General features: G+C 45.1%; 1 protein-coding gene across 7 annotated transcripts in view; it reads left to right on the top strand.

Moving 5' to 3' along the window:
- FHIT (fragile histidine triad diadenosine triphosphatase) overlaps positions 1 to 27702 on the top strand; it is a 921710-nt gene that overhangs the window by 232268 nt on the left and 661740 nt on the right. For 6 of the 7 annotated variants that reach the window (XM_064156965.1, XM_064156966.1, XM_064156962.1 and 3 more), the window contains one exon: positions 24075 to 24277. In XM_064156965.1, the coding sequence (XP_064013035.1) occupies positions 24097 to 24277 (181 nt within the window). In that variant the 5' untranslated portion in view covers positions 24075 to 24096. The remainder of the gene's footprint in view (positions 1 to 24074; positions 24278 to 27702) is intronic. The other variant, XM_064156964.1, reaches the window with a different exon arrangement.

Raw genomic sequence — 27702 nt, 5'->3', positions numbered from 1 at the left:
AACAACTTCCTCCTAACATCCAGCCTAGGCCTCCCCCTGCACAACTTGAGACTGTGTCCCCTTGTATATGTTAAAATGAGCATCAATTATCAAGATGAATACTAGATAAGCTGGCTCAGAATGGGTTATATTGTTAATGCTGTGACTTGAGGGAGCATGAGAATGAATTGTTAGAACTTACTGTCAAAGAGAAAATCTTGGAAATGATGAAGTAGTTTACAAATTAATGCAGTTTAATAGGTAAAGTTTAAGAGTTTCAGAAATTTGATCTAGAGACAAAGATCTGTGTCTGGAAATTCACCTTGCTACAAATCCACGTGTACAAACATCTTGTCTAATCAAAGAGTAAAATATCAGCTGCTGCAGAGAAAGGGTTTTTGTCTTCCAATGTCATTGTGAGGCAAGTTGGGAGAACTTAATTACAACAATATGAAAGGAGCTTTCTTCAGTGCACTTGTAAAGTACTCAGGGAAAGAGATGTGAATCCTTTTGCTTCTGCTTATCATGCAAGGGAGCAGTGGAAAGAGACTGGAAGAGAAGACTTGGGGAAAACGCAACCTTCCATGTAATGATGTAAAGGGTTAACCCTCCTGGGGGAGTGGTCTTGACCCTGACCCCATGTTCTCCTGACCCCTCCCCAGAGCTGGGTTTGAACAGTACCAGATGTGGTGGTTAGCTCACTCCCAACTCCTTCCAGCCCCCCTATAAAAACTCTTGCCCTGTCTCCCTGCCGTGTTTGTGGGCTTGTGTATTTGTCATTTACTGACATGTGGGTTCCTGGCAAGTTTGTACTCTAACAGAGAGGAAAAAGGGGAAAACATCCTATGATTTCCCCCCCACCCCCCTTTCCTTTTGTCCCAAGAGCTTATGAAGTGAGAAGGCAGGATTGGCCATGGCACTTGGTGCCATGGTCTAGCCTTGAGCTCTGTGGTAAAGGGTTGGACTTGATGATCTTTGAGGTCTCTTCCAACCCTGATGATACTGTGAAATATATTCAGTGCCATGGTGTAGAGGACTGGCTAGGGCTGGGTGATAGGTTGCACTGGATGAGCTTGGAGCTGTCTTCCAAACTGGTTGATTGTGTGGTTGTGTGTCTATTTTACTAATTCTTCATGTAATGGCATTGAAGAAATGTTTCAATTGTAGAATCGTTGCTAGGTCAGTTTGGTTTTGGTAGAAAAAAATATTTAGGGGTTCTGAAGAAATTTTTACCCTTTCAAAGTGTCACAGCTGAGGTTTCTCAGGTCCCTGTTCTCCTCCTTCACATATGTCACCCATGGTAGCAGCTTTAAAACAAACCTTTTCTAAATTAGGGAAAGAAAATGAGAGCATTTCCAGGGGAAATCCCTTGCTGTATATAGCAGATCTGCCAGTGTATTCCAATCTGGAGTCGTTTTCATTAGCTTCCTTCAGCAGTTCTCTTCAAAAGTCAAATAAAATGTTTGCTGAAGACAAATACAATTATTTTAGGGCATATCTCAGACTTTGGACAAGTGCCAAATATTTTACTGTTGAAACTGCCATGCCCCAACTTGTATCAACAATGAACTGGTTAAATAAAAAGCTAAAAAGAAGCATTTGAGATGATGGGCAATTGCATGAAAAAAATCTCTGGAGGCCCTCTGTAAGCAGAGTGAAATAGAAATGGTTACTCTTTCAAGTACTGATAGCATGCAAAGATGTTTGTCTTCATCAGGAGCTGCAAATGTGACACATTGCTATGCAAATTTGATTTCACTCCTAATTAAATATTTAAAAGATGTTGGCTTTCAGTTGCCCTTCTAAGAAGGTAGAATATTTTATGTACAACATCTTCTGGATTCCTATTATTATAAAAATTATTACAGACATGTAAGTTGCCTCTGGGTCGAGGCAATGCCAAGCACGAATCCAGGCAGGGCAGTGAGTGGCTGGAGAGCAGCCCTGAGGAGAGGGACTTGGGGGTGCTGCTGGATGAGAAGCTCAACAGGAGCCAGCAGTGTGCACTTGCAGCCTGCAGGGCAAACTGGATCCTGGGCTGCAGCAGCAGAAGTGTGGCCAGCAGGTGGAGGGAGGTGATTCTCCCCCTCTACTGCGCTCTGCTGAGACTCCACCTGGAGTACTGCATCCAGTTCTGGAGCCCCCATTACAAGAAGGATGTGGAGATGATGGAGTGTGTCCAGAGCAGGGCCAAGAGGATGCTCAGAGGCTGCAGCAGCCCTGCTGTGAGGACAGAGTGAAAGAGTTGGGGCTGTGCAGTCTGGAGCAGAGGAGGCTCCCAGGTGACCTTCTTTGTGGCCGTCCAGGATCTGAAAGGGGCTATAAAAAGCAGGGGAGAGACTTTTGAGGCTGTCAGGGAGTGACAGGACTGCGGGGAATGGAGCAAAGCTGGAGATGGGTAGGTTGAAACTGGAGGTGAGGAGGAAGTTGTTGAGGATGACAGTGGTGAGAGCCTGGACTGGGTTGCCCAGGGAGGTGGTTGAGGCCCCATGGCTGGAGGTGTTTAAGGCCAGGCTGGCTCAGGCTGTGGGCAGCCTGATCTAGGGTAGGGTGTCCCTGCCCATGGCAGGTGGGTTGGAACTGGTTGATCCTTGTGGTCCCTTCCAACCCTGAGTGATTCTATGATTCTAAGTTCTGTTGACAAAGTGTAGTGAGTGCTGTTGATTTGGATACATGATGTCTTCTAATACTCTCCAAAGGTGTATTTTAGGTGGAATGTAATAGAATTCACTTGTTTTGATGGTATTTAAGACCACTGATCATTTTACACAGATAAAATTGACTAAAAGAGAATCTTAATTTATCCAGCTTTTGTGCAGTTAGTACCTCAGAAATCCAATGTGTTTCTTCCAGTTACCATCACTGCCACCTGATTTCTTATTCTGGAATTTCTTTTCAGCTTGGATACATTCTGTTATTTCACTACTTGAATTCTAGGGAACTTGGTGAGCTGTAATTTGCAGGATCTGGTTCTGGTCATCTGTTGCTAGGTGTAACTCTTGCTTTTAAAGATTTAGTTCTTGAATTTAGAATCACAGAATCAACCAGGTTGGAAGAGACCTCCAAGGTCATCCAGTCCAACCTAGCACCCAGCCCTAGCCAATCAACCAGACCATGGCACTAAGTGCCCCATCCAGGCTTTGCTTCAACATCTCCAGGGACAGCAGCTCCACCTCCCTGAGCAGCCCATTCCAATGCCAATCACTCTCTCTGGCAACAACTTCCTCCTAACATCCAGCCTAGATCTCCCTCAGCACAACTTGAGGCTGTGTCCCCTTGTTCTGTTGCTGCTTGCCTGGGAGAAGAGCCCAACCCCACCTGGCTACAGCCTCCCTTCAGGTAGTTGTAGATAGCAATGAGGTCTGCCCTGAGCCTCCTCTTCTGCAGGCTGCACACCCCCAGCTCCCTCAGCCTCTCCTCACAGGGCTGTGATCCAGGCCCCTCACCAGCTTTGTTGCCCTTCTCTGGACACATTCCAGTACCTCAACATCTCTCTTGAATCAAGAAATCAGGACTGGATGCTGTCCAGGTTTCTGCTGTCCTGCTTAGGACTGTCTCTAAGAGCTGTGCTGTCAGAGGGCTGCTGTGATGGCATCCATTGCCTTAAGAGTGTGTCTGTGCAGCCTGGAGAAGGAGGTGGTGGTTACCACTGGAAAAGAACTTGTGTGTAAACCCTCACAAGATCAGCTGTCACCTGCTCTTTAGAGGTACAGAGGGACATTTTTGGAAGGGGAAGAAAATGCTGGGCAGTATGTGGGAGATTCTATTTCTTCTTGATTCCCGTGTGCACTTCTAGATGAATTTCTGCCAGATTTATTCTCCCAGGAACTAGCAAAGGGAATAAGTCAGTTTCTGTTATTGTTGAGTATTAGAACTGAATGCCTGTGATGGAAATTTGAAAGGACAGTCTCCTGATAGATTTTGCTTTCCCCTGTCTCTTTTGGCATTGGGTAGTAAGTGCTAACAGAAGTAGCACTTGGACCAATTCAAGCAGTTGAAGAGAAAACTCCATAGAAGGCCTGCTGAATTTCCCAAGCCTAGGCAAGCTTGGCATTGTCTTCTCCTAAGGGATCTTTTTAAACAAGCTTTGTTACCACTTGTGCATGAAAATCACAGGTCCTGATTGAGATGATAATTCGTTCTCTGTGTGTGTTAGAGAGAGAACATTATTAAGAATGCAAAAGCAAGAAGAAGGTGAACATAAAGGCTGGCACTGCAACCTAAATTCAGCTGCATATATGCATTGTGATGAAGTCTTTCACTGTAAGAACACAATGCTTCTGCAGAAGGCTTCTTTCTACACAGGATGGGCAGTACTCAGTGATGTAGTTTTATCCTCTGTGTTTGATAGGTGGCCCTAAGCTATATTGGCAGAGGCCAATGGGATGACATTGAACAAGGTCAAGTGCAGGGTTCTACACTTTGGTCACAACAACCCCAAGCAGCTCTACAGGCTGAGGACAGAGTGGCTGAGAGCAGCCATGCAGAGAGGGACCTGGGGGTGCTGGAAGAGAGTAGCTGAACATGAGGCAGCAGAGTGCCCAGGTGGGCAGCAGAGCCAATGGCATCCTGGGCTGGCTCAGGAACAGTGTGGCTCAGCACTGGTCCGGCCACACCTTGAGTGCTGTGTCCAGTTCTGTGCCTCTCAATTCAAGAGAGATGTTGAGGTGCTGGAAGGTGTCAAGTGAAGGACGACAAAGCTGGTGAGGGGCCTGGAACACAAACCCTGTGAGGAGAGGCTGAGGGAGCTGGGGGTGTGCAGCCTGGAGAAGAGGAGGCTCAGGGCAGAGCTCATTGCTGTCTGCAACAACCTGAAGGGAGGCTGTAGCCAGGTAGGGTTGGGCTCTCTGCCGGGCAAGGTGCGATAGAACAAGGGGACACAGTGTCAAGTTGTGCCAGGGGAGGTCTAGGCTGGATGTTAGGAGGAAGTTGTTGGCAGAGAGAGTGATTGGCATTGGAATGGGCTGCCCAGGGAGGTGGTGGAGTTGCTGTCCCTGGAGGTGCTCAAGCAAAGCCTGTATGAGGCACTTAGTGCCATGGTCTGGTTGACTGGCTAGGGCTGGGTGCTAGGTTGGACTGGATGACCTTGGAGGTCTCTTTTCACCTGCTTGATTCTGTGATTTACAGCACATCATTCAGGCCCTGCTCAGAAGTCAGAATTACTAATTTCCTTGTAGGCTTCTGAGTGCTGCTCATCACAACTGTATCCAAGTACTTCACAGGTCTTAAAGTAAGTTTATTTTCACAGAACTCCAGTGAGGCATGCAATATTATCTCTGTTCTACAGATGGGGAACCAACAGAGATTAAAGTCAGAAACATTCACCAAATTTGGCTGTTTTAAGACATAAGATTGGATTTTTAGAGCCATTCAGATAACATAGTGTATACTGTGTTCAGAACACAGTGCCTACTACTTCAGGGATGTTTTTCCTGTGTGTAGAGCTCTTCATCAGACTCTCAGGTATATCAACTGGATATTTACATGGCACTGATGATTGCAGAGGAAGTTTGTGATGACACCTTGCATAGTATCACAGTATCATCAGGGTTGGAAGAGACCTCACAGATCATCAAGTCCAACCCTTTACCACAGAGCTCAAGGCCAGACCATGGCACCAAGTGCCATGTCCAGTCCTGCCTTGAACAGCCCCAGGGACGGCAACTCCACCACCTCCCCGGGCAGCCCATTCCAGTGTCCAATGACTCTCTCAGGGAAGAACTTTCTCCTCACCTCCAGCCTAAATCTCCCCTGGCGCAGCCTGAGGCTGTGTCCTCTTGTTCTGGTGCTGGCCACCTGAGAGAAGAGAGCAACCTCCTCCTGAACACAACCTCCCCTCAGGTAGCTGTAGACAGCAATAAGGTCTCCCCTGAGCCTCCTTTTCTCCAGGCTAACCAATCCCAGCTCCCTCAGCCTCTCCTCGTAGGGCCTCTCCCCAGCCTCGTCGCTCTTCTCTGGACACGCTCTAGCATTTCAATGTCCCTTCTGAACTGGGAGTACTCAAGGTGTGGTCTAAGCAGTGCAGAGTACAGGGGCAGAATGACCTCCCTGCTCCTGCTGCCCACACCATTCCTGATGCAGGCCAGGATGCCATTGGCTCTCTTGGCCACCTGGGCACACTGCTGGCTCATGTTCAGGCAGGTATCCATCAGCACCCCCAGATCTCTCTCTGTCTGGCTGCTCTCCAGCCACTCCGACCCCAGCCTGAGCATTCTCTGAAGGAGATAACACTTGAGAGCATCACTTATGGTGGGTCAGGTTGAAAAATCTAATGCATCATTTTATCATTAAAGGCTGTTTCTTAATACTTGCTCATCAACTGGGAGTACACAAGATACCCAAATTCTCATCCCTCTGTTTGATTACTCTTTGATTTTTGCAGTGGAGAGGATTGATTGAGGATATTGAAATTTGTGACCCAGTTTATTTGTGGGATGGATATTGATTGGGAGACTCTATTGTCTAAAAGGTAGTACTGTTTTTCTATCATAAATATTAAGAGGATCTTTCCAAATGCACTTTTCATAGCACGTTTCAGATTTCTTTCCTCTTGGAAGACATTCTAAATACCATAAGCTGCTTGTCTGAGCCTAGCAAAATGATATTCCTTTGCTCAGGAGAACTTTAATTGGTGACTTTTGTGTGTTATGCCTACGTTTTGTATAGCAAATACCTGATCTTAATCATATTTTCTCCACTGGCAGTTTGTTTTATGTTAGTTCTTCTTCTTTTAGCCTTTTTGGCTGCCTGAAAGTGTAGCATAAATAATTCAAGATAGCACCTTAGTTCTTCATAGTCTTTTTGAACCAGCAGGATGGATTTCAACCAAGGCTAAATATTGTGGGGTTTTTTGTAGTCTTTTTTGTTAATTTGGGAGAATTTTAGTGTAATTGGAAAGTGACCAAGGAAGCAAGATTATACTGTATCCCTTTCTGGCAGTTAGTTCTCTCCTGAGTCTGTGTGCACTTGATTTTCTTCTCCATAACATGCATGATTCTCTCTATTTACCCAGAGCTCTCTGAAGCTTTTAGCAGACAATGCTTAGAGAAGTGAAATGTTTCTTGGGTTCAGTGTGGCTCTGGCTTATCAGAAGCAGTTTCTTCAAACACCTTTTTATGGTTAGCTCCTTGTTAGACTGCATTCCTCACACCGCGCCAGGCGCATCGCCGCTGTGCAACCGTTAGGCTGTTCTGTGAACTGGAAGTTGGGAGGTTTTTTCCTGGCTAGGAAGTGCACTTGTGTAAACCAAAACATCTCTTACAACAAGTGAAAATGAATTTTTCAGTAGCTTGAGTCGGTCTCTTTTGTTGACAGTTGTAACCATTTCCAGGCTGCTTAGAACCAGCTATTCCCAGAGCTTTATGATACTGCTGTGGTATTAGTTGCTGAACAGCTGCTGGCTGTTGAGGAAAAAAATGCAAGAGAACCTTGCTCCCCTGCAGAGGGACCTGGCCAGGCTGGATGGGTGGGCAGAGGCCAATGGGATGAGATTTAACAAGGCCAAGTGCAGGATTCTGCACTTTGGCCACAACAACCCCAAGCAGTGCTACAGGCTGGGGACTGAGTGGCTGGAGAGCAGCCAGGCAGAGAGGGACCTGGAGGTGCTGGTAGATAGTAGGCTAAAGGTGAGCCAGCAGTGTGCCCAGGTGGCCAAGAGAGCCAATGGCATCCTGGCCTGCATCAGGAACAGTGTGGTCAGTAGGTCAAGGGAGGTTCTTCTTCCCATGTACTCAGCACTGGTCAGGCCACACCTTGAGTGCTGTGTCCAGTTCTGGGCCCCTCAATTCAAGAAAGATGTTGAGGTGCTGGAAGGTGTCCAGAGAAGGGCAACAAAGCTGGTGAGGGGCCTGGAACATAAACTCTATGAGGAGAGGCTGAGGGAGCTGGGGTTGTTTAGCCTGGAGAAGAGGAGGCTCAGGGGTGATCTTATTACTGTCTACAACTACCTGAAGGGACATTGTAGCCAGGTGGGGGGTGGCCTCTTCTCCCAGGTAACCAGCAATAGAACAAGGAGACACAGTCTCAAGTTGTGCCAGGGGAGGTCTAGGCTGGATGTTAGGAGGAAGTTGTTGGCAGAGAGAGTGATTGACATTGGAATGGGCTGCCCAGGGAGGCAGTGGAGGCACCGTCCCTGGAGGTCTTCAGGTAAAGCCTGGCTGAGGCACTTAGTGCCATGTTCTAGTTGATTGGCTAGGGCTGGGTGCTAGGTTGGACTGGATGACCTTGGAGGTCTCTTCCAACCTGGTTGATTCTATGACTCTATGATTCTGAGTATAATTACCTACTGGGTATTTTGTGTGGTACATATGTAGCATGTAGATGACCTTTTAAATAATTACCTGGCAAATTACAACCATTACTTAAGAGGTGCAGTAGTAGTCCAACCTTTTTAAACACTAACTAGTTCATGCCCATCTTCTGTGAAATATGTGGTGTGGTAGTCAAGCAGTCAGGGCTGTAAGTGGAGAGCTGTGGGACTGAGCTAGCAGTCTGGTTTATGAGTTATTTATCCATTGGAAGCCAGTGCAATCTGAGGAATTCACAAGTAAACGAGAGCTTCAGCTTTGACAAATGCCAGCCAAATTCTTGGGATCTCCCATTGAGTTCTCTGCCAACTTAACTCTTGCTCCAGCCTACACATTTGCCCTGAAGATTGTAGATTAAGATTTAATCACGTCTATAGATTTCTAATTGCTCAGGAATATCTTATTAGAAAGCCTTGCTGGCAAGCAATGCCGAAGTACTTTCCATAGATTGTACAGAAATCTCTTCCAGAATTAGTTGCAGAAGAGTCATCTGGCATCCAGTTCTCGTTTCAAATGTCATTGGGTTTGCTGACAAATGAGAGGGTAATACTGTCTCAGCCATTCCACTTCACTAGGTGGCCATAAATGTTGTTTCTAAACCTTGAAAAGTTAAAAGAAGTAACATTGGAATGTGATTTTTTTTTTCTGGTTGATGCCTGAAGTGGTGCAGAGGTGGAGGAGAAGCCAGAAATACAGCGAAAACAGACAAAAACATTTGCTTGCTTGGTGGCTTAATTATTTGATCTGTGCCATTCTGTGTGGTGATGCTGGGCAGAAAAAGATCAAACTACTGTGTAAAATGATGAAAAAAAACAAACCCAACCCCCCAAAATCCAGGATGCTTAGGGTAGTTACAGAAAGATTTAAAATTTAAGGTTTTCAGGATATTTGGCAATGAAGTGAAGAGCACAGGCTCACAGGGTGTTAGGGGTTGGAAGGGACCCAAGATCATTGAGTCCAATCCCCCTGCCAGAGCAGGACCACACAATGTAGCACAGATAACAGTGGAATGCATCCAGACAGGCCTTGAAAGGCTCCAGAGAAGGAGACCCCACAACCTCTCTGGGAGCCTGTTCCTGTGCTCTGTGACCCTTACAGTGAAGAAGTTCCCCCTTGTGTTGAGGTGGAACCTCCTGTGCTGCAACTTACACCCATTGCTCCTTGTCCTATCCCAGGGAGCAGTGAGCAGAGCCTGTCCCACCCCTAACCCCACTCCTGACCCCCAGCCCTCAGATGTTTATAAACATTTATTAAATCCCCTCTCAGTCTTCTCTTTTCCAGAGTAAACAGCCCCAGGTCCCTCAGCCTCTCCTCATCAGGCAGTGCTCCAGTCCCTTAATCATCCTCATAGTCCTCTGCTGAACCCTATCCAGTAGATCCCTCTTAAACTGGGGACCCCAAAACTGAACACAGTATTCAAGATGAGGTCTCAGCAGGGCAGAGTAGAGGGGGAGGAGAACCTCCCTTGATCTGCTGGACACACTCTTCCTAATACACCCCAGGATCCCATTGGCCTTCTTGGCCACAAGGGCACATTGCTGTGCCATGGATAACTTGTTAGCCACCAGCACTCCCAGGTCCCTCTCCACAGGACTGCTCTCCAGCAGATCACCTCCCAACTTGTAAAGCAAGCTGGGAAATGATATGTCTGCACACCTGGGTGTTATAATTAGTGTGGTGCCATACTTCTAAATCATTACAATAATATAGTTGTAGAAATTATGTGCACTGAGAATTTTTCCTATCTTTAAAGAAACATTAAGCAGCCCTTAGTTTTTTACCAGAGAAGGTGCAGGACAGCACATGGAAAATTCATGTCCATGCTCTTTCCCATGGTATCTTCTCCTCTGGTTTTGACTTCACTGAATTTCTGCTGCAAGTATTACAGTGGAGAAAGTGCCATGTTGCAACTATGCTTTTAAAATTTAAGTGTGTTGACAGTATTATCTTTGACTTTTCCTTGGACTTCACAGTATCATCAGGGTTGGAAGAGACCTCACAGATCATCAAGTCCAACCCTTTAGCACAGAGCTCAAGGCCAGACCATGGCACCAAGTGCCACGTCCAATCCTGCCTTGAACAGCTCCAGGGACGGCGACTCCACCACCTCCCCGGGCAGCCCATTCCAGTGTCCAATGACTCTCTCAGTGAAGAACTTTCTCCTCACCTCCAGCCTAAATTTCCCCTGGCACAGCCTGAGGCTGTGTCCTCTCATTCTGGTGCTGGCCACCTAAGAGAAGAGAGCAACCTCCTCCTGGCCACAACCACCCTTCAGGTAGTTGTAGACAGCAATGAGCTCTGCCCTGAGCCTCCTCTTCTTCAGGCTGCACACCCCGCCAGCTCCCTCGGCCTCTCCTCACAGGGCTGTGCTCCAGGCCTCTCAGCAGCTTCGTTGCCATTCTCTGGACATGCTCTAGTACTTGTGTCTCTCTTGAATTGAGTGGCCCAGAACTGGACACAGCACTCAAGGTGTGGCCTGACCAGTGCTGAGCACAGAGGCAGAACAACCTCCCTTGTCCTGCTGCCCACACTGTTCCTGATCCAGGCCAGGACATCATTGGCTCTCCTGGCCACCTGGGCACACTGCTGGCACAAGTTCAGCCACTATCTACCAATACCCCCCAGGTCCCTTTCTTGCTGGCTGCTCTCAGCCACTCTGTCCCCAGCCTGTAGCAGTGCTTGGGGTCATTGTGTGTGTACTCAGACCTTTTGCTGTAGCAGTGTTTTCTAGAAGAGATGAAAAGTAAACTGTCCCAGCCATGATTGTGGCTGTGGCTGTGTTCCAAACAAAAGCTTGGGCTGAAATGGACAAATCCTGCATTGACCCTTTTTCTGTAAGCATTTGTCATCTGTATTTTGAGGTCCATGTCCAGTGAAGTCTGACAGAGAGAAAGAAATTTATCTCCTTTTGGATGGGAAGAAGACAACAGTCAAGTCTTATTGCTGAAATCTATTAGATTACTTTGATACAAACCTAGTGGGGTTGATTTTCTGCTGCCAGATATGCAACATCTCTTGAAAAATCATTTCCCAAGACTGTATTTTTGGTTAAATTTACTGAGGTTGTCACGTTCAGATTTCTCTAAGCAGCCACACTAAATTTCAAGTAGGTTTCCATCATGCAGTGGCTGGTGGGCACTTGCACCTCTGTGCTGGCAACTCAGCACACAGAGAAGCCTCAGTTAACCACAGCACTGCTGTTAACTCACCTGGCTGAGATACTAGAAGGGCCACAGGGGAGGGCTCTCATTCTTAGGTGGGGGGGGGACGGGGGGGAACAAAGAGAAATGTGGTAAAGATGGAGCCTTAAATCCTTTAAAATGAGCCTTCATTGATACCACTGCACAGGGAACACCTTAGTTTAGATGGCTTTATTTTGGAACACCAAAATGTATAAGGTGGCAGAATGAAGGCTAATGAGATGTCTTAAAGATGCCAGCATCTAGCACCTAGGCATAAATGCACTGCACATAAATGTAAAGAACCCACTATCTAGTATGATTAGCTATGTATCAATGTAAATCTGACAGTAAATTTTATTTCAAATGACTCTTTTCATCTGTATGCCTGAGGAACAGTTAGGTAAAGCACAGCATCTGCATTTTCCTCTAAATATTTGTGTTATATTTATTAATTCAGCAAGAGAAAATGCTTGTGGAAGCTCTTGGGCATTGCAGGAATTGCTCCAAATATAACAAATTCATAGCATTACATAGAGGTAAACTCCCAGTCTCATATTAATACCTTGCATTCAGGATGAAGGATGAGAACACTCATCTTAGACTTGTACTGCTTGTGTGGTATTGTGCCTTACATGGGCAAAATACATGGTCAGGAGTCACTGTAGGAATGTGGCTTGATTCTTTTCTTTGCTCTCGAGTGTCAACTGCCTCAATCTTTCTGTTGATAATTTTCTTTTTAGCAAGGCTGTGTTTGGTTCCACTTTGCAGTCCTCAAAAGCAGTTTCATATGAAGAAGGTGAAACTTCTGGCATCTTTCAATTTTTCTATTGCTAAGCATCAAAAAGGTTTAAAAGATGAAACCTCCAAATAGAGAAAAGGAGTCTTTAGGAGTGCATGCTGACTCATAGGGGATTCTGGAGTGATGCTGCTGATTTCTCAGTGGTGTCAGTTTAAACATTGTGGAGAGACAGTCTCAAGTTGTGCCAAGGGAGGTGTGGGCTTGATATAAGAACCTCTTCACAGACAGAGTGATTGGCATTGGAATGGGCTGCTCAGGGAGGTGGTGGAGTCACTGTCCCTGGAGGTTTTCACAGTATCAGTATCAGTATCATCATCAGGGTTGGAAGAGACCTCACAGATCATGAAGTCAAACCCTTTACCACAGAGCTCAAGGCTAGACCATGGCACCAAGTGCCACGTCCAACCTTGCCTTGAAGTGCCCCAGGGACGGCGACTCCACCACCTCCCCGGGCAGCCCATTCCAGTGTCCAAGGAAAGCCTGGATGAGGCACTTAGTGCCATGGTCTGGTTGATTGGCTAGGGCTGGGTGATAGTTTGGACTGGATGATCCTGGAGGTCTCTTCCAACCTTGTTGGAACCAATGATTTTATGCAACATTTCTTGCTCATTGCATGCTTAATGTTACCTGGTCTTGTTGCTGGTCCTGATTGGTGTCATCCTGTGCTCTCTCTCTTTTTGCTTGTGCATTTCTGTCTTCTGCCCATAGACTCTTACTCCTTGAATCTTTTCACTTACCAACCTGCAGCTGTTCTTTTGCAACTCTATTTGCCCCATCTCATCTGTCCAGTGCTATTGATGTCCAAATTGCAATCACTCAAAGGAAATAGTAAGGCACTTCAGGGGAAGGCTTAGTCTTGTTGTGTATTTCTAAAGCCTATAAAGTGACTTTATGTAGTGTTATATAAGCAATAAATAAGAATGCTAAAATGCGACAGCTTTTTCTTTTCTCCACACTTTTACAGCCACCTTTTTCCACTGAAGGATATAGCCAAAGACCATTCCTAGTTGCTCCATCATGTCAGCTCTCTTAGTTTGTTGCCTCCAAAGAAATGAGCTTCAACTCAAGTGTTTCTGTGTGCGTTGTGCTAGCCTCTGTAGCGACCTTCCACCTCCCATCTCTCCCTATCACCAGGGCAGAGTTTTCCTTACATTTATCTCTCTCAAGAAATATTGCAATCTCTTATTGCTCCTTTGGCATGTAACATAGCCCTAGGAAGCCACCCTAGAAAAAAGGATTTTCACAGTATAAGTTCTGCCATTTCCTTCAAGCTGTGTAGCATTTTCTTCATTTTTTCCTTTTCTGCCTTTCACCTTTCTGCTTTAAAAAAAGGCATGATTGAAATGAATATGTTTTCCCTGATAAAAAAGTATTTTTTCTTGATCTTAGTGTTGGCAATACATTATTCAGTGTTCCTTCTTAGTAAAAGCCATTGCTTGTTCCATTAATCACAATAGTTATTACAACACTAAAGGTCTCCTTCGTCAGAATGACTTGCAGAGGCAAACCCAAAGCCCTGATTTCTCCATGCATCAGGATAATAGCTGCATTGCATGCAGTGTGTTAAAGAATGTTTAAAATATAATGAGGGAGTTTGCTCTTTTGGCTTTCTGTTTGCTTGGGTTTTTTTAGTTAGTTTGTTTGCTTTGGGGGCTTTTGTTGTTATTGTTGTGCTTTGTTTGTTTTTCTTGGAGCTTAACACTAAGAAAAGATTTGCATGTGTGTGCTTGTACATATTTAGCACTGGGATGGTTTGGGAGCTCCCTGCTCCCCCACTCGTATGAACTTACCCAGAGTAGGCTCAGCTGGCTGGAAGTTAAGGAATGAAGCTTTATATTCACAGCTTAGCACAATACACAAGCAGAGATTTACAACATATAGAAGTATAGACAGAAATATACAAGTTAAAGGTAAAACAGAAACACAACATCCCTCCCAGAAACCAGAGTTCGCAGGAGGGGCTCCCAACCACCCCTCTGCTTTATCCCAGCATTTGCCTTATGTGCAAGATGAGTTTGGAGGATTGACAAAGGGTGTTAGAAGCAGAAGGATTAGTTGCACAGATCCTGGAGAAGAGGGTGTTTAGGGGTGACCTCAGTGCTGTCTATAGGAGGTTGTAGCCAGGTGAGGTTGGTCTCTTCTGCCAGGCAAGCAGCAACAGAACAAGCGGACACAGTCTCAAGTTGTGCCAAGGGAGGTTCAGGCTGGATGGTAGGAGGAATTTTTTCCCAGAGAGAGTGATTGGCATTGGAATGGGCTGCCCAGGGAGGTGATGGAGTTGTCATCCCTGGAAGTGTTCAAGCAAAGCCTGGATGAGGCACTTAGTGCCATGGTCTGGTTGACTGGATAGGGCTGGATTGAATGATCTGGGTTAGATAGGTTGGACTGGATGGATAGATTGGACTGGATGATTTGGAAGTCTCTTTGCACCTGGTTGATTTTATGATTTGGACATTAGGAAACATTTTTTTTTATCCCAGGAAGTGTGGTCAGGCAATGGAATGGGCTGCCCAGGGAGGTGGTTGAGTCAGTATCCCTGGATGTGCTTACAAGTCATTTGGATGTGGTGCTTGAGGATACAGTTTAAGGATGAACTTTGTAGTGTAGGGATAATGGTTGGACTTGATGATCCTGAGGGTCTTTTCCAATTGGAATATTTCTGTGATTCTGTGTGATTTATTGTGTGTAACTTTGCACTCTTTACCTGAATTACAAGAGACAAACAAGTCTGCCTAATCTGTATTCCAAAATGTTCACTCTAGAAATGATTGTGACAACTACTTCTGCATCATTTAAAAATATGTATGCCCTCTAAATCTATTAGGGATGGTTTATTGCCTGGGATACATATCTTGATTCTGTGCTTGTTGACTAACCTGTCCGTGTTGTGATTGCTTTAGAGTGTTGCTACAGAGCTGTTCACTTCCTTTTAGGTCACATCCTTCTGGGTCAACAAAAGATCTAGATCTTTTGAAGTGATTTTCAGGGGTGTGTGTGTGTGTGCTTTTGTGGGTAGAATCAGAGAATCAACCAGGTTGGAAGAGACCTCCAAGATCATCCAGTCTCTTTTGCCTCCCTGCCTTCCAGCACCACTCTTTGTTCTTGCTGCTCTTGTTTTACCACGTGGCAGACAAACCCATTGCCATCAATCTGCTTGTATGTATGATTTTTTGTACCTCTTTGTAACTCCCCTGCCTTGAATGCCTTTATTGTTAAAGCTTTTTCTTTTAACCTCCAAATCGAAGCAAGGCGATTGATTGGGGTGTGGTATTTTGCCCCCTTCCCCTGTACATCTGATTGCTTTCTCTTCCAAAAAGGGGGGAAGAGGGGAAGGCATCCCATTATTGTGTTGGTTCTGTTAGCTCTGTTCATAGAATCATAGAATCAACCAGGCAGGAAGAGACCTCCAAGCTCATCGAGGCCAACCTAGCACCCAGCCCTAGCCAATCAACCAGACCATGGCACTAAGTGCCTCATCCAGGCTTTGCTTCAACACCTCCAGGGACGGTGCCTCCACCACCTCCCTGGGCAGCCCATTCCAATGCCAATCACTCTCTCTGACAACAACTTCCTCCTAACATCCAGCCTCGATCTCCCCTGGCACAACGTGAGATTGTTTCCCCTTGTTCCGTTGCTGCTTGCCTGGGAGAAGAGACCAACCCCACCTGGCTACAGCCTCCCTTCAGGTAGTTGTAGACAGTAATAAGATCACCCCTGAGCCTCCTCTTCTCTAGGCTAAACACCCCCAGCTCCCTCAGTCTCTCCTCACAGGGCTGTGCTCCAGGCCCCTCACCAGCTTTGTTGCCCTTCTCTGGACACCTTCCAGCACCTCAACATCTCTCTTGAATTGAGGAGCCCAGAATTGGACACAGCACTCAAGGTGTGGCCTGAGCAGTGCTTAGTCCAGGGGCAGAAGAACCTCCCTTGTCCTGCTGACCACACTGCTCCTGAGCCAGCCCAGGATGCCATTGGCTCTCTTGGCCACCTGGGCACACTGCTGGCTCATCTTCAGCTACTATCTATCAGTACCCCCAGGTCCCTCTCTGTCTGTCTGCTCTCAGCCACTCTGTCCCCAGCCTGTAGTGCTGCTTGGGGTTGTTGTGGCCAAAGTGCAGAACCCTGCCCTTGGCCTTGTTCAATCTCATCCCATTGGCCTCTGCCCACCCATCCAGCCTGTCCAGGTCCCTCTGCAGGGCTCTCCTACCCTCCAACAGCTCCACAGCTGCTCCTAGCTTGGTGTCATCTGCAAACTTACTCATGCTGGACTCAATGCCCTCATCCAGATCATCAATGAAGATATTGAACAGGACTGGGCACACCACTAGTGACAGCTGCCAGCTGGCTGTGGCACCATTCACCATCAGTCTCTGGGCTCTGCTATCCAGCCAGTTCTTGATCCAGCACAGAGTGAATCTGTCCGAACCACGAGCTGCCAGCTTGGCCAGGAGCTTCTCGTGGCAGACAGTGTTTTGAGTCTCTGGGAAATTTAAGCTAGAACCCAGATATTCAGAGATACTCTCAGTTATTTAGCAACCCTTACTCCAAGAAAGGCAAAAGTAATCAATGTCTTCCTGTTAACCCATCCCAGTCACACCCAGTACAACTGGGAATTGTTTGGTTTTCATCAGGACTCCCTCAAGTTCCTGCTTATGAGGCTATTAATGTTAACTGGAGTGTGCTGTGCTTGGGGTTGAGTGCTGCCAAGTCAGGCTTTGTGTAGGCACATTTTGGAGTCTGCTGGTGTAACCCAAGAGCTACGAACATGTAAGGCAGTCACAGCCATGCCCTAGTAGAGTGTGCTGTAACAGCCAGGGCTTTCAGGTGCAGATATGTGAGATCAGCACTGAGAGAGAAGGAGCTAAAATAGTGTCCCAGAGCACCTGTGAAATGCTGCTGCAGCTTGAGTCAAAAGGAGCAGACCTGCAAGGGGAGGGTTGGCTATAGGATTGGAAGTGGTTTACTTCTGCCATGATACACATTAAGGTACTTCAGCACTTTGCAACAGACTACAGCCTGTTTTAAGTGTAGATAATTTAACTTGATTGACTGTGCTAAGAAAATGGCAGTGTATCAAAAGAGTAATGATTTTGATGTTTTCTTCCCTGCTAGATTAAGCAGAGGAAGCCACATGCAGTGGATTGAAGTCCATCATAATCTGCATGTGACATAAGAAATCAGTCCTTGTTGACACTGCATGCATCACACTTAATGGGTTTTCTGTTGGGTTGCTTTGGTGGGTGGTGCAAATAGACAAGAATCCACACAAGCTTTCCCTCTCAATCTCGTGTAGAGCATTAAATAACATCTCCATGGAGAGAATCTGGGCTATGGCTGTCAAAGACACTTGAGCACCTTTTCTACTGTTCTAATTCTTCATGGCTTTTTTAGAACAGGAATAGCAGTAGTGTGCTATATTTTGTCACTGAGAAGGAAACATTTTCCTTATGTACTTTTATTTTCAGTTAAAGGTCCTCTCCTGCATCTGAAAGAACTCAAAATAGGTAGTTAAATCTTGTACCAGGTGGGAGTGGGGAATGCTGAGAGAGAAAGCTCATCTGTGGACAAAGGGCCAGTAGAAAAAAGGAGTGATTTTAGTATAACATGAATTCTTTTTGTTAGTGTTTTGAAGTATTCTTTGATCAAAATGGCAAGTCCCAGCTGCTAGAAGCAAGGACATTCCTTGCTGTGCCCTCATGGTGAATAGGTTATGTTCTGAACTGTGGATTTCATGGTCACAAAGTGGCAGGGAGGGGAGGGCATGAGTAGAGAATAACAAAGTGTGAAGGAGAGGGGAGGTAGCAGGCAGGGCTGCTCTTCATTGCTTTTTGAGCATGGTGCAGGATTCAGATGTATAAGCAGGATTATTACTTCCATGTAATCAAATCTGTTAGAGGGTAAAATGCCAAATACACACCTGAAAGTAGTGTTTTGTAGGTTAAAGGGCAGCAGTGGAAACTCTGAAGCTAGCCATAAACATGAGTTGCTGGAGAGTTACTCTGTTCCCTTAGTGTGTGGTAGGAGTTGTCCTGTTTTGCTGTATTCCAAAGGAAGTTTTTGCTAAGACTTGAAAAAGGAAGGAAGAAATTCAGTTAAGTTCTTCAGCCCTGTAAGTTTGGATTGTTTTTGCAGTGGAACTGAGGAGCAGAGTCAGTAGTATGAAAACTAATGAACAGGTGATGTTAATGTGGTAAAATGATGAACTTGAGATTTTAAGGCAGGTCCTCAGATTGTTCCTACAATGTTGATTTGTTTGAGCACAGAGGATTAGTGGTATTGTAATTGGCTTCCTCTAACACACACATTTGAAGGTAGGAGCCCATTTTGCATTATTTTATGTTCTCTCATGACAAGCAGATTGTAACTTTCCCAGAGCAGTGCTCATGGGACTGCTTAGCAAAAGCCTTGAGCTTTCTTTCCAGCAGGTGATGATCTGAACACCTTGTCATTAAGAGCAAGCAATTGTGTGATTAAAGAAAGAGACGTTTTGGAGTACCAGCACCATCTGAACTAAGCATCCAATGGGGAGGTCTGTCAGGGAGGCAGCCTTAAAGAACTAGTGGCTTCTGTCTGTAGAGGCAGTGCAGAGAAAGCAATTTTCTCTGCTATTCCAGGCTATTGGTCTCTGACTCTAAAGACATGTAGCAAGCAGATGCCTATCTTGATGTCTTAGGGCTCTGTCTTTAGGTGAACCTTATCTTTGTTCAAAGTTGTTCTTGTGTATTTGACACCAAAGATTCTACAGCTTATGCCATGTGAAAAAAAACAAACAAACACAAACTTGGAGATTTCAGACCTGTGTTCAGTTTTCCTCCCAAAAGTACATGAAGTGTGTAAGTAGTATAGCAAGTGAAGTGTGCCTCTTCTTGAGGTTTTGAAGAACTGTAATAGCATATGAAGATATTTCAAGTTTCTCTTAATTTTAGTAGTTATTTCTTAGGGTTTCATGTACAGTACCAGTGTAATAATAAATTCATGGAATCATAGAATGGTTTAGGTTGGAAGGGATGACAAGGATCATCCAGCTTCAACCCCCCACTGTAGGCAGGGACACCTCTCACTAGAGCAGGTTGCTCAATGTCTCATCTAATGTAGCCCTGAACACCTCCAGGAAGAGAGCATCCACAGCCTCCCTGGGCAACCTGTGCCAGTGTCTCACCACCCTCACTGCAAAGAACTTCCTTCTAACATCCAGTCGGAATCTCCCCTCTGCCAGTTTAAACCCATTGCCACTCATCCTGTCATTACAAGACCTTGTCAATAGTTCCTCCCCAGCCTTCCTGTAGGTCCCCTTCAGATACTGGAAGGCCACTGAAAGGTCTTGTCAAATCCCTCTCTCCTCCAGACTGAAGAGCCCCAACTCTTGTAACCTGTCCTCATAGCAGAGCTGCTGCAGCCCTCTGAGCATCTTTGTGGCCCTCCTCTGGACTCGCTCCAATAGTTTCATGTCCCTCTTGTGTTGGGGGCTCCAGAACTGTACAAGGTCTGTTGTGGCTGTAAAATTAGTCTACTTGCTATGTTGACCTTTAACACTGTATTCCTACCTACAGCTGCAGGAGTGAAGCTTGAAGGAAATTTAATTAGGTAAATGAGGCAGGTGAGATAGGTCATGTAATGTATATGTGCAATATGAGGAGTAAATACACTTTCATCTGAACAGTCAGAATAGAAACTGTCTTAAACTGGGCTGAAATTTTATCAGAAATGGATTTCTTTCATTTTCTGCTATCACCATGTAATTGTTCTCATTATTATGGGGGATTAGAAAGACTACTCCCATTACAGAAGAAATACCTTTCAGCGGTTATGTTTAGTTCCTGCTTTAGCTGGGAATGATCTCCTCTCTAGGTGAGAAATGGAAATCCCCAGAGGAAGAGACTCAGTGTAGTAATTCCAATCAGCTGGGAAACTGTGCATGCACTATTTGCATTTCATGACCTGCATGCATGTGCCTGTATTGCATTGATTTCTGCTTGTTTACAGGCTACTCAAGCAATAAGTAGGTATAATTCAGATGACTAAAACCTTGCTCTGCTGGTAGCAGTTTCTTGCCTCACTGCACTCTGGAACATTCCAGCCTTGTTGCACAGCCAGGGTGTTTTCAGTTGTACCCATTGCTCACTCCCCTGATGTGTTTTTTAGCTTTTGTATTGGTTCTGAATTCAGACAATCACACCTTGCACAAAAACACGAAGCATCATCAGGGCAGAAAGCAGTACAGAATCATAGAATCAGTCAGTTTGGAAGAGACCTCCAACCTCATCCAGTCCAACCTAGCACCCAGCCCTGCCCAGTCAATCAGACCATGACACTAAGTGCCCCATCCAGGCTTTGCTTGAACACCTCCAGGGATGGTGATTCCACCACCTCCCTGGGCAGCCCATTCCAATGCCAATCACTCTCTGTGATTTTCATCAGAGAAACCCCAACTGATGGTTATTGATGAGCTGCTTAAGAGAAATGAGGAAGACTGATTGCAGATCCTAACAGTGAATGTCTTTCTCAGACACCAGTCCAAGATAGCGTTTCCACTGTAAGCAGTTCTTCTAGTAGATGGTTAATGTCTTTGCTCTCAGATTGGTCTGCTCAGGGGTTTCCTTATATCTGTGATTTTTGAATATAAAACAAGATTCCCTCTCTGCTCTACCCTGGGGAGAATACAGTTTTGGGCTGCCAGTTTGACAGGGACCTGCTGGAGTCCAGCAGAGAGCCATGAGGATGACTGAGCGACTTGAGCATCTCCCCTATGAAGAGAAACCTAGAAACCTGTGGCCATTTAGTCTGGAGAAGACAAGACTGAGAGGAGATCTCATCAGTGTGTAGAAATATCTGAAGGCTTGGGTGTCAAGTGACTGGGACCAATCTCTTTTTGGTGGTCAGCAGCAATAAGCCAAGGAGCAACAACTACAAACTGGATCAGAGAAGGTTTCACCTTGACATGAGGAGAAATTTTTTTACAGGGAGGGTGACAGAGCCCTGGAGCAGGCTGCCCAGAGAGGTTGTGGAGTCTCTTCTGGAGACTTTCCACACCTGCCAGCATGCATTCCTGTGTGAACTTCCCTAGGGGATCCTACCTTGGCAGGGAGGTTGGACTGGATGATCTCTGGAGGTCCTTTCCAACCTCTAAGGTTCTGTAACTCTGTGAAGACCTGGGGTTTTGCTTAGAAAATGTCTCTTACTTGAATATGTAATAATCTGATTGATTATTGTATTTTCTACCAACTTTTAGCCATGGTTTTTGTGGTTTGAAAGCCTGGCTAGCTGCATATGCTACCTGTAGTTTCATGTAGTTGAGCTATTTGGTGGAATCAGAGAGCTAAAAAGCCAGAACTTCATTCTAAAGAGCAAGCACTTCTCAAAGGTGCTTTCAAGCTGTGTACTTAGAAGAGGTTTCTGCATGGGTGGTTTTTTTTTTTGTTGAAACAGATCCAAGCAGTGGGACCTAAAATTAGAATAAATCTTTTAGCTCGAGATCCAAGATTGTGTCTTATTGAAAGCTGCTAGTAGACTGGCAACAAAAGAACTACAGCAAAAAGATTTCTCCATCTCCAGCAACTTGTAAAACTGAGTTTTCTGATGAGTCACTTAGTTCAAGCAAGGTAATGTTAGTTTAGTGCTTTCCATGTGTCTAAAGTATTGTCACATGAAATTCTTCATTACTTCATGTTTTACCCTGCAGCACCTTGGGTATTTCTGATTGAATTAAATACTTCATATACTCTGGGGCTTAAAGACTTAAAATAGACACTCTTAGGATTGTGCCTTAGTTATTTAAGGAGGATTTTCATCTTTATCAGTGAGGGAAAAAAATAGTGAATGACAGTAGAAATCTTTGATTTCTCTGTGTAGGGAATAATGTTCACAGAATCATAGAGTCAACGAGGTTGGAAGAGACCTCCAAGATCATCCAGTCCAACCTAGCACCCAGCCCTAGCCAGTCAACCAGACCATGGCACTAAGTGCCTCAGCCAGGCTTTGCTTCAACACCTCCAGGGACGGTGCCTCCACCACCTCCCTGGGCAGCCCATTCCAATGCCAATCACTCCCTCTGTGAAGATTTTCCTCCTAACATCCAGCCTAGACCTCCCCTGGCACAACTTGAGACTGTGTCCCCTTCTTCTGTTGCTGGTTGTCTGGGAGAAGAGCCCAACCCCACCTGGCTACAGTCTCCCTTCAGGTAGTTGTAGACAGCAATGAGCTCTGCCCTGAGCCTCCTCTTCTGCAGGCTGCACACCCCCAGCTCCCTCAGCCTCTCCTCAAAGGGTTTGTGTTCCAGGCCTTTCACCAGCCTTGTTGCCCTTGTCAGGACTTGTTCCAGTACCTCAACATCTCTCTTGAATTGAGGAGCCCAGAACTGGACACAGCACTCAAGGTGTGGCCTGACCTGTGTTGAGTACAGTTGTACACAACTGTTGGCTTTCCTTTGCATTTCAGATGCTTAAACTAGAAAACGTAACTGGCAAATAACTGAGTATGCTCTCCTTATCTCAGTGATATGTCTTCAGTCAAGGTGTTTAGTGGAGGAATTGATATAGAAAAAGGAGTTTCTTTATTTTGCCAAGTCCTGTGTGCATTGGCCTGAGTTGGGGCAAAGGACATATGAAATGCTGTTTGTTGAACTCCAAACACTTATGGTCCAGATGCACACCATGCAGAGCAAATGAAAAGTTGAGGGAGAAACTGTCTGGAGTTATGTAGCCCTGCCAAGATGATGAGAAAAGCCTTAAGGAAAAATTTAATGTCTTTGTTGGTTTTTTTTTTGTGGGAAAGAAGCCTTTTCCATCACCATTTAGAAGTGATACTGTTAGGAAGGGCTTATCAACCTTTCCCAAGTGCCCAACGCCTTGGTGAGGCCAGGAGGCACTTTCTCTCAGATGCTGCCTAGATGTTTTGGTTGATACCATCCAACGTGATTTGGACAGGCTGAGTGCTGGACCAAGGCTAGGCACATGAAGTTCAATGAAGACAAGTGCAGGGTCCTGCAGCTAAAGAGGAATAACAGCAGGCACCAGTACAGGTTGGGGGCTGCCCTGATGAAAAGCATACCCTGATGGAAAGCCTCTCTGTGGAGAAAGACCTTGGAGTGGTGGTGGACAGCAAGTTCTGCATGGGCCAGCAATGTGCCCTTGTGGCCAAGAGAGCAAATGGCACCCTGAGAGGCATCAAGAAAAGTATGTCCAGCAGGTCTAGAGAGGTTCTTCTCCTCTATTCTGGTCCAGTAAGACCACATCTGTAATACTGTGTCCAATTTAGGACTCCTCAGTTCAAGAGAGACAAGGACCTCACAGAAAGTGTCCAGTGGATAGCTATGGGGATGATTGAGGAGCTTGAGCATCTCCCCTATGAAGAGAGACTGAGAAACCTGGGGCTGTTTAGTCTGGAGAAGACTGAGAGGAGATCTCATGAATGTGTGGAAATACCTAAGGGGTGGGTGTCAAGTGCCTGGGGCCAATCTCTTTGGTGGTCAGCAGCAATAAGACAAGGAGCAGCAGCTACAAACTGGAACAGAGAAGGGTTAACCTCCACATGAGGAGAAACTTCTTTACAGTGAGAGTGACTGAGCACTGGAGCAGACTGCCCAGAGATATTGTGGAGTCTCCTTCTCTGGAGACTTTCCACACCTGCCTGGATGCATTCCTGAGCAAGCTACCCCGGGTGATCTTGCTGTTGGCAGGGCAGTTGGCCTGGATGATCTCTGGAGGTCCCTGCCAACGTCTAAGGTTCTGAGATTCTGTGACTCTGTTGCCTTATTCCTGCTGTTTGGAAAGTCGAACTCAGTCCCTTCATTATTTGTACTGTTGTTTCTTTCAGACCCCAAAGATTCCCATTTGCCATGCTGAGATTTGGGCAGCATCTCATCAAGCCCTCTGCGGTCTTCCTGAAGACTGAGCTCTCCTTTGCTCTCGTGAATCGGAAGCCAGTGGTCCCGGGGCGTATCCTTTTGAGCAGTGCCTGCACCATGGATGCCTGTACTCAGGAGAAAGGCAGGAGGAGCTCTGCACTTCAGAGGCCAGGTAGGATGCTATGGGGGTTTTCTCTGAAAACAGGCAGTGGAACGTAACACGCTTGATCAGTGTTGCAGAACTGCCGAAAACGGTTGCTTAGCAACTGTGACCTTAGAGGTGAATTTCTATTGACCTTTTCACCACGGAAGATGTATAAACAACCAGGTGCTACTCAAAGCATTTTAAAATGTATCTGAGGTGGTACTGTTTAAATTTCATTTTATGCTAAACAGCACATCCTGCTTCTCCTGTAATAATGTCAGTTATTTTTAGACGTGGTAGCTTCTTCATGGAGGAGTTTCAACTTCTCTTGCTAAACGTGCATGATTTGTCAAATGGCAGCAGAATCCTCTATGAAGACTTTTCTCTTTGGGAACAGATTGCTTTGATTAATTTAGGTAGGAATGGATTAAATAAACCATCTGTGTAGTCACACATTTCCTGAGGAGAAGTGAAGCCCTTCATCTTAAGTGAAGGTGTCGATTTAGGAACTTGATTCTGCAGGATGCTGAATTTGGTGTGTTTTGTAGTGTGGCATATTGCTTTCCAGTCAAAACCCTGCAGCTGTGTAACTTGTGCTGATTTCAGTGGTTAGAGGTGGAAGTGTTCAGAAACGCTCAAGAGTGATCATTTCTGTGGAGGTCTATGGTAAAATGTTAGCGAGAACACAGGCAATGGCTGAATGTGTTTTGAGAGAGGAAGAAGAAAAGACATCAGGTGTTTATTGAAAGCTTTCTTGGGTTTCTGTGGTTTTACACTGAGCCTGTAAGTGCCTGCACAGTGTGCTGCTCTATGCATCATCCAGAACAGAGGGCAGCGGAAGGTTTAAAAGCAATAGTTCATGTTTAGGTGTTGGTTTTGGTTGGTGGTTTGTTGTTGTTGGGGCTTTGGGGATGGTGGTTGTATTGTAGTTAGTTAATCAGGGAAGTGAACAATGGCATCTGTTGGTAGAATTAAAGAAGTGTTATGTTGGATGGAAGATACTCGTTTTACCAGTTTGTGAGGACCTAGTAATGACAGTTTAAGAAGCCTATAAAACTTAATTATTACAAGCTTCTTTCCTTCTTAAATAATTAAAGATTACAAACTCTGGCTGCATAGTTATTTCTGACTGTTTGGCAGGTAGATTTATTTGCTCAGGTTCGGCTTTGTTATCTCCTAATGAGTACTGCAGCATATTTTATAGTGCCACATTGTTTTAATAGCTCGTGTGTTGTAATGTATGATGTAGTCTTTGTTTCTCCCTTGAATGAATGCTCAGGTAATAAAAACTCAACCCTTTCCCTCTCTCATTACAATAAGAGAAAATTAGAAATGATCTTGATGTGAAGGCTAGATTAGGGTATGTAAAAAAAGCATTTTGCAGTTGTGAGCCTTTAAACTGTCTGCATAATGAGCATTCATCTTGAGATCTGGCAGTAACAAGTGTATTTTCTTTGTTTTATTGCAATAATTTTATCTGCCTTGTCTTTGGCACACTTGTGACATTACTTTTCTTTCTTTCCTTTTTTTTTTCTTTCCAGTAGAAAATAAAATATTAATGTATGTGAATTAAAGAGACAAAGGAAATCAGTTTGAAAGCCAGCTCACTCCAGGTGGTGGCTTTAATTAACTAGTAAGGTTGAAATTCAGTCTTGAAACAGAGAGTAGGATTGAACTTGTGAATTTGCTGTAATAGTTTAAAAATAAGGCTACACTCTGGGATAAAATCAGTCAAAATAGTCTTGTGGAGTTCAGAGTTAGTGATGTGAGCAGTGCTGAAGTATGCTTGTTCATTTAGCACTTTAGAAAGTTTTTGGCTTGTTTATGTTCAGCTGTCAATCATGTGAATTCCATTTGACAGCTGAAAGTCAAACTGTGCCAATGGTAACCAATAGTAGAGTAGCAAGAACATAGAGTTCATGGTAAAGGAGTTGTCTTGTTCCTGGAGAGAGCTGCCTCGTTTTCCCCAGCATTAGACTTGTGTCTAATAGGTGCCCTCTATTTCTTGGACTTAGGAATATGTTGGTGATAGGATCCTCTTGAGTGATTATTGCAGATTCTCAGGAAATAACTGGGATCTTACTGTTGAGTAAGGGATATCTGACATGAAATCAGAATCTCTGCTGTGCAAGCTAAACTTGTGCATGTGTTTGAACGTAGCAGCAAACTCATTCACCTTTGGCACAACTAAATGGAGGGAGAGGGCTCTGCATGATCACTGTTACTGAATGCTTCCCTCAGGACACCCAAATAGGAAAATGGCTAAGATTTAAGGTGTCTGATCACTGTCTGAAAACATCAAGTCATTTGACTCCCATGACTACGTGAGGAGTGTATACCTTCTCTCTTCCAAGAGCAAGAAGGGGCTGCCTTGCCCCTTCTACCTGTCTGTCTTCTATCAGAGTGCCCAGGCACACGATATTTGGGACAGTCTTGATTGATTAGATGTGTTTTGAAGTGTGTTTCATGCTGGCTTTCTGGTTTGTACAGAAATGGTATGATTTTGTTTTCCTAATGCCTATGAATCGTTGTGGAGCCAAGAGCTTGGGTGGGAATACCCTGTGAAATGCACGTTGTAGCAGTTAGCCTGGGAGTGGGGAGGAGGGGAGCTGCATATTCTGTGAGCTTGCTGTGATGTGTGCACTTCCACAGGTACCAGTACAGTTCCCTATGAAAAATAGAGTCCCTGTTTGCTCTCGATTCCATTAGCTTGCTGCTCTGCAAAGAGTGACTGTGAAAGAAGTCATTTGTGGCTCCCTTGAACAACTGTGTTGTTTTAGAGGAGGGAGTCATTCAATAACTGGCATAGTGCAGGGATGTGTCTATTGTCAGTAGATGCATAGCTTCTGTCACACAAAAAGTACATGACAAATGGAAACTGCTCCTGCAACCAGCGTGAGCTAAACTTACAATTATCTTCTTACTTAAATGACTTGGTTCAGAGCCTTGCGCTTCCATAGTTCACAGCCCAACTGTAGTGCCTTGGTAAACAAAATCCATCTACTCTTTGGCATGGACTCGTGCTCTTTAATGTGGTAACAAGCACTTTGTGAACGACCTGGCATTTTATTGATGCTTTCCTAGCCATATGCCATAGCTTTACATGGTTTTGCTCATATCTTCGAGAAAGATGAACTGGATTTTTTACTACTGCCTTTCCCATTGCATTGTGCACTGTACTTGCTTTTATCTCGTGCTAAACATGACAGATGAATTTGAACATTAGTAGAATCCATTTGGGGTCTAAGACTTTTTATTATACATAAAATTATTCATTTGTTAAGTCTATTTTTTTTTTCCCCCCAATAGACAAGGTATTGATCTTGGGATTTATGTTCAGGATGCTAGCAGAAAAGGAACACAGCAACGTTTGTAAATGGATTTGAATGCAATATATAATGACAGAGACCAACATCAGCTCTATGGCAATATATATTATACAAAGTATTTTT

This window comes from Pogoniulus pusillus, chromosome 16 (assembly GCF_015220805.1).
Source record: "Pogoniulus pusillus isolate bPogPus1 chromosome 16, bPogPus1.pri, whole genome shotgun sequence".
Classification (NCBI taxonomy): Eukaryota; Metazoa; Chordata; class Aves; order Piciformes; family Lybiidae; genus Pogoniulus; species Pogoniulus pusillus.
Note: the sequence above shows the minus strand (reverse complement) of the source record. Positions and strands in the feature narration are given on the sequence as shown.